This window comes from Manis pentadactyla, chromosome 11 (genome assembly GCF_030020395.1).
Source record: "Manis pentadactyla isolate mManPen7 chromosome 11, mManPen7.hap1, whole genome shotgun sequence".
Taxonomy (NCBI): domain Eukaryota; kingdom Metazoa; phylum Chordata; class Mammalia; order Pholidota; family Manidae; genus Manis; species Manis pentadactyla.
Genome location: NC_080029.1, coordinates 246,175 through 252,659, shown reverse-complemented (window position 1 = coordinate 252,659; position 6,485 = coordinate 246,175). Strand labels below are relative to the sequence as shown.

At 47.2% G+C, this 6,485-nt stretch overlaps 1 gene segment (V, D, J or C); it reads right to left on the bottom strand.

The window, feature by feature from the left end:
- Window positions 1-5,692: 5,692 nt before the first annotated feature.
- LOC130679438 (immunoglobulin heavy variable 1-46-like) lies at window positions 5,693-6,191 on the bottom strand. The segment is given in 2 exon segments: window positions 5,693-6,024; window positions 6,107-6,191. Coding segments are annotated over 2 exon segments (363 nt in total).
- Window positions 6,192-6,485: the final 294 nt, after the last annotated feature.

Here is a 6,485-nt window from a genome sequence, read left to right as displayed (position 1 = left end):
GGGGATGAGGAGTGTACATGTCCCAGTCCTTTTCTGTGGATCTGTGTCCCCTGTCACATCCTGGAACTCATGGCAGGCAGAGCAGCTCTGTGTTAGCCCATCTTGAATGGCACAGTCCACCTGACACTGTGCTGGTACCTGAAATCTTAGTGTCTTACTCCTGGGATCACCGTGTCCCTGACATGCTCCTTCCTTGAGTTAGTAAAGCTTCCCTGACCTCCACCTGCTTCCGTTCATATTTTTAGCTGTCCTAATTGCAGTTTCTAAAGGATCCTCCATACAGCTTTGCACAGTTGCTGCACCAATTCACATTCCCTCCAACAGTGCAGGCGATTTCCCTTTTCTCTGCTCCCTTGCCCATATTTTTATTTCTTGTCGCCGGGACAGAGGTCCTCCTGTCTGGTGTTTGAGGTCATACCTCCCTGTGCTTATGGGCAGCCTTTCCCTATTATTAGGTGGTGGGCATCTTCTCATGTTTCTGTTGGCATCTATGTGATTTTGTTGGAAAAATATCTGTTCAGGTCCTTGGCCCAATTTTTAATTGGATTATTTGGTTTTTTGTTTTGGCATTGAATTTTATGAGTTCATTATACATTTTGGATATTAGCCCCTTGTTGAACATACCATTTGAAAATATGTTCTCCCATATGGTAGGCTGCGTTTATGTTTTGGTGAGAGTTTCCTCGGCTGTGCAGAGGCTTTTCTCTTTGATGTTGTCCCACTTATTTCTGTTTGCTTTAGTTACTCTGCCTGGGGAGAAAAATCCATAAAGAAATTCTTCATGGTGAATTTCATGGAATTATTTCCTATAATTTCTTCTCAGAGACTTATTGTTTCTGCCTTACATTTAGGTCTTTAATCCAGTGAGAGTTTACTTTGTGTTTAATGTAAGACAGTGATATAATTTCATTCTCTTCCATGTAGCTGTCCAGTGTTCCCCGCACTATTTCTTTAGGAGACGGTCTTTCCCATTGTATATTCATTGCTCATTGTCATATATTAATTGACCATATATGCACAGGTTTATATCCAAGCTTCCTATTCTGTTCCACTGATCTGTGTGATGGCCTTAGCCAGGACCATACTGGTTGAATCACTGTAGTTTTGTAGCATAGCCTGAAGTCAGGGAGCATAATACCCAAAGCATTGTTCATTATCAAATTTGCTCTGGATATATGGGGTATTTTTTCACTCCTTATGACTTCAGGGTTAGTGTCTCTTGTTCACTGAAAAATGTCATTTGTATTTTGATAGGGAGGTCATTGAATCTGTAAATTGCTTTGTGCAGGATGGCCATTTCACAATATTAAACTGTCTATCCATGAGCAGGGAAAGGATTTCTATTGATTTGTGTCATTTTCAATTCCTTCCACCAGTTACATATAGTGTTCAGAGTAGAGGTCTTTCCTCTGCCCGGTCAGCTTTATTCTCAAGCTCAGGTTTGATTATTAGGATGTGTGATTTTGGAACTACTTTGGATCCAGATGAGTCCCTTCACAAGAAATTAACACCAAAAGGTGACCTTAGACTCTCTGTGGCCATGAACAGGAAACTCTTCAAACCAATGCAGAGGGAATGGAGGGCTGACCTGAGAGACTACGGCAGCAATAGGAAAAGCTTGAAGGTTTTCTAACAATCAGTCTTGAGCCAAGCATACGTTCCCAAGGATCCGGGCAGGACACAGGTGTAAGAGTTCCCACCTCTTGGTCAGTGGGACCTGAGCCCCAGGATGGTCTCAGGGTCTGGGCAGGACATTCTCCAGCTGCTCTGAGGCCTGCAAGTTCCCTAGTAATACAACACAGTAAACCCCAAAGAGGATTACCGTTCCTGCCTTCTCCTCATCTCTTTAATCTCAAATATATTAGATGTCATACTTCCACCGGTGGCTCTGGGAGTTAAGTCACCTGGGCATTTTAGACATCATCCCTGAAGGACAAAGGAAGCCACCTTGGTGATATTTACATGAAAAACAGTGCCGCCCAGGGAGCAAATGGCCACACCTCTCTCATGGTCCAAGAGATGTTCTCACAAGTGATAATTAGGAAAAACTGACCAGGGGCACCCTACAATTGGAACCAGGAATGGAAAACTGACATTAGAAATTTAATAATTGTTGGTTGGGTAAAAGGAGGGAACTCTGTTTTGGTCCAATAACAATCCCAGCCTACCAGGAATTCGAAGCTTCCAGTTACCCCTGTGCAGGCCTCAAACCTTGGGTCTGCTGACATGATGACAGTGCTCATGAGCTGTATTGTTGGAAATGTGAATAAGGCTACTTAAAGTGCCTCAATTGTTCCCCTGATATGCTGCCCCTGGGCATTTAAAGTTGCCCAATGAACTTTTTGAGGTTGGCAAATTGGCTTCTTGCAGACACTCCACCTCGTGGATATAAATATGTGTAAGGAATGAGTTGTATGTTTCCTCACTGACATGAGGTCACCCCTTGTACACAGGCCAATGCCTCTTCAGGGGCTAAATTCAGTTGTAAGTGGTGACCCCTGCCTGGGGGACCGCTCTGGAATAACCATCTATCAGTGAACCTAAGTTCCTGCCCAGGTTCTTTGGCAAGTCAGCACATTCTGTCCCATTTCACCACTTCCACTGTGCTTACCATCCTCAATCCTCTGACCTACATGTCTGCAGTAATGGCACTCTTTAGATGCAAATGGGAAAACTTGTAGATCCCCCAACTACCCTGAGCAAAAGAATAGCTGTTGGTCCTCTTAAGTCTCAGATCCGCCCCATTTGGGACGTGCATTCTCTCAGCCTTTGAGTCAGTCTTGGGCTGCACAATTGCATGTGTCCCCTACCTCGTCTGGCTCACAGCTGATAAGAGGAGATACAAGAAATACTGTAAATGCTTAACTTCTTCTATTGAAAAGAGCAATGCTTTGGTAGAGCAACTTCTAACCCCACACTCCAGGGGATGGAAAGTGAAAGCATCAAACCTTACAAACTGGACATTTGGTCTATTTAAAGACCTCAGATTGATTCTCTTCCACTTTGCTGGATCTCTCACCCTTATTAAGTACTTCTAACCAACCCTGGTGGCACCAAGCTCCAAGGAATACATTCCTTGCTTCTTCTGACTCATCTTACAAAAGGCACGAAGTCCTGCCCGGCCTGCGCTCCATAAGTGACCAGGAACTAAGGATTTCCCAGAAGGGGAGGAAGTGTCACCTGACAACACAGCTTTCCCACATCACGGGGATGCGGCCTGGAAAACTCTGCTGCTTCTTTCTCCTTCATGCAAATGAAACGCCCTTGTATGAGTTTCTGAAACCTTTGTAGAAACAGGGAAACCCCATCTCTGCTTAGGTCCTTTTGGAAGCACCACAGTATAATCCCTTGAGCTCTTTCCGAGGGCTTAGTGAGCTAGGCATTGCCAAAGTCTTTCTTTTAGCTTCACTATTAGCTGACCTTGGATTCCTACAGGCTGTACTGACTAAGATAAGATAATACTACTGTTTAAGAGTCTTTGGCTTCTACTGCTTGCAAAATGTTCGTCAGCTGTTGCCTCGTGTTTACACCTGTCCTTTGTTTACTCAAATGCACTCAGTTGTCTCCTTCAGTGAGCTCTCACAGTAATCCGTATTCTGCTTTTGTGGGCAATTTAAGCAGGGATTTCCAGGAGGCATAGCTGCCTTTGTGTTTGCCAGAATGGGAGATCTTTTCTTCTCTAAAATAAAGCATAAGGACCAATTTGGGATTGCACATTGCTTCTGTTCTCTATGATTATTTTAAGCCCTGTATGGTGTCGCCTCTTAAACTTCTGACAAGGTGATGTACTCAGTACTAAGGCGATCACCAACTATGATCCCCTGAATACGCTCTGTAGATGGGAAGAGCCTGAGAGCTCCCCACCCCAGCCCTGTTTCTCACTCAATTGTGGCCAGAAGTGTTTCCAAGGGCTTTGAAACAATCCTCTGACACAGGACATGAAAACTCCGAAAAGTCCTTCTTATCACTGATGGTCACTAAATACGGAAAACTTGTCTCTGTATCAGTGTTGCTTTTGCTGAAAGATCTTGATTGAAAGGGGGGTGCTGTGAAAACTGATAAAGGGGAACCTCACTGACAAGGCATCAGAGGCCTACAGTGGGACCTCTCACACCCGCCCTCCTGGAAGTGCAACTGCACAACCCACAGGACAGAAGGGAAGGACACCTTGCAACTCACACTGTTTTGGCTGCTTTAACACTAAGTAGGAGGAAGAAGAGTTTCCACCTCCCCTGGCAACAGTCCAACCAATGAGAGGCTGTTACAATCCAGCCAATGAGCAGTCATAACACCTGGAACTCCCAGTTTCCCCCAATGGGCTTTCTGCTTATAACAGTCCCCCAAGGCCCCCTTCCTCTATGAAGAACCATGGTGTCCTGTGTTCTCTGCACATGCCCGGGGCTGAGCCACAGCTCCTCCTGAAGTGCAGTTCCCTGCTGTTCCCACCTAGACCCCCTTTGCTGGTGAAGCAACTCAGAGCTTTACTTTCTGCTTGACAAGGCGCCAGGGTGCCTCAGGGGGCACTGAGGAGGGAGACCTGGTGACCGGCACCAGCGGCTGCTGAGGGATGACAAAGGGCTTGTGTCCTTTACATGGGAGGCAGATCCGCGAATTCGTTTCCTTCTGAGTCACAGTTACCTTCTTAAATCTGGAATGACTGGGCGTTACAGGGCGAGGCAGCAGCAACCAGGACTCCGTGTTTCAGTAGACAGTCTGCTGTGGGGCTAATGACTTGCCCTGAATCTCTGGAAAGAGAGTATGAGCTGCTGATGGGAAGGGCTTCTTCCTTCCCAGGAGATGCGCACGGCCCTGCACGGCACAGTAACCCAGCTCCGTCTGCACGTGCAGCCCAGAGATAATGTGACGTGGCTGAAAGACATCCTCTCAGGGGCCTTTGATCAGGATGAGCTTCCAGCAGAGAAAGTAGGAAACATGGGACTTGGTCTAATGAAGTGTCCCAGGAACAGCCTTCTCACTGCTGCTTACAGTAGCATCACATTTACGTTACAAATCTCAACCAGGAAGGTTTACTGGTGAACTGCTGGAGGCCAGTAAGGCCTGAAGGGTGTTGAGGGGGTATAGCCAGATAAGTGGGTGGTCTGAGATCATGGCAGTGGACATGGTGCCCTGAGACTCCAAGAGTGCAAATGCCATCAGTGGTGACAGGGAGAGGCAAATCCCCTGGGTAAATGGTGGAGAATGCCATATGATTGTAAATTTAAGAAAGCCATTCATGAGCTTATATTTTTAGTTCCACTGTAGGTTACAGTGTGTGGTGGAGGGTGGAGTGATTCCAACACTTATGGGAGAATCGACTTTTGGGTGAAACCCGAATTTTCTATCAGTTTTAGGATTTAGGAAATTGTTAAATCAGAGTTTTCCTTGTGTGCAGGACAATTTATCTGCTAATGTTCTGATTTCTTGCAAAATCTGCTGTTCACTGGAGGCAAAGAGCAAGTGGTCCAAAGGGATTTCAGTCACTCTTGGATATTCATTGGCCTTTCCACAGATTCAGGTGGCGGGAAGCAACTGTTGCTTTCAGTGTTCTTTTTTAAATTCTTGTTAGTGTTGTGTTGTGACATATTTATATTTTTGTCTCCTCCCTGAACTGGTTTGAGGGAGTAAGGAAGTCATTGTCCCCTGTCCCTCCTCAGCCCAGCACACCCCCTGACCCTCAGGGTTTCTGACACCCTCAGGATGTGGGTTCTCACGCTGTTTGTCTCACACAGTAATACACGGCCATGTCCTTGGGTCTCAGACTGCTCAGCTCCATGAAGGCTGTGCTCGTGGATGTGTCCCTGGTCAGGGTGACTCGGCCATGGAACTTCTGTGCATAGCCTGTGCCTCCACTGCTAGGGTTGATCCCTCCCATCCACTCGAGCCCTTGTCCAGGGACCTGCCTAACCCAGCTCATATAGTAGCTGGTGAAGGTGTATCCGGACGTCTTGCAGGAGACCTTCACGGACGTCCCCGGCTTCTTCAGCTTAGCCCCAGACTGCACCAGCTGGACCTGGGAGTGGACACCTGTGGGAGGACATGGGAGGGTATGACATGCCCCTGACTGGCCCTGTCCCCTTCTCAGCCCAGGGACAGGATAGCCCCTCACCTGCAGCCACTGCCAGGAGGAAGAGGACTCTCCAGCTCCAGTCCATGGTGAGGGCCGATGCTCTGTAGGGTGCACTCCTGGCGTGATGCTCTCAGGGCACAGACATGCCTCTGTTTAACCGAGGGCACCCCAGCTCATTTGCATATTCATGATTCAGAATACTTTATAGGGAAGGCTGTGTCCTATCTGAGTACCAGCAGGTAGTGAGGAGGAGGGGTTTGAGGTGCAGAAATCCCAGTCCTTGTTTGCAGATATGTGTCCCCTTCATATCCCTGAGCTCAGTGTAGACAAGGCTCCTTACACTGGGGGACAAGCCCCTCCAAAGTTTATATTCCCTTTGAGCCCACCTTGAATGGCATGGAGACCCCCTGACCTTGAG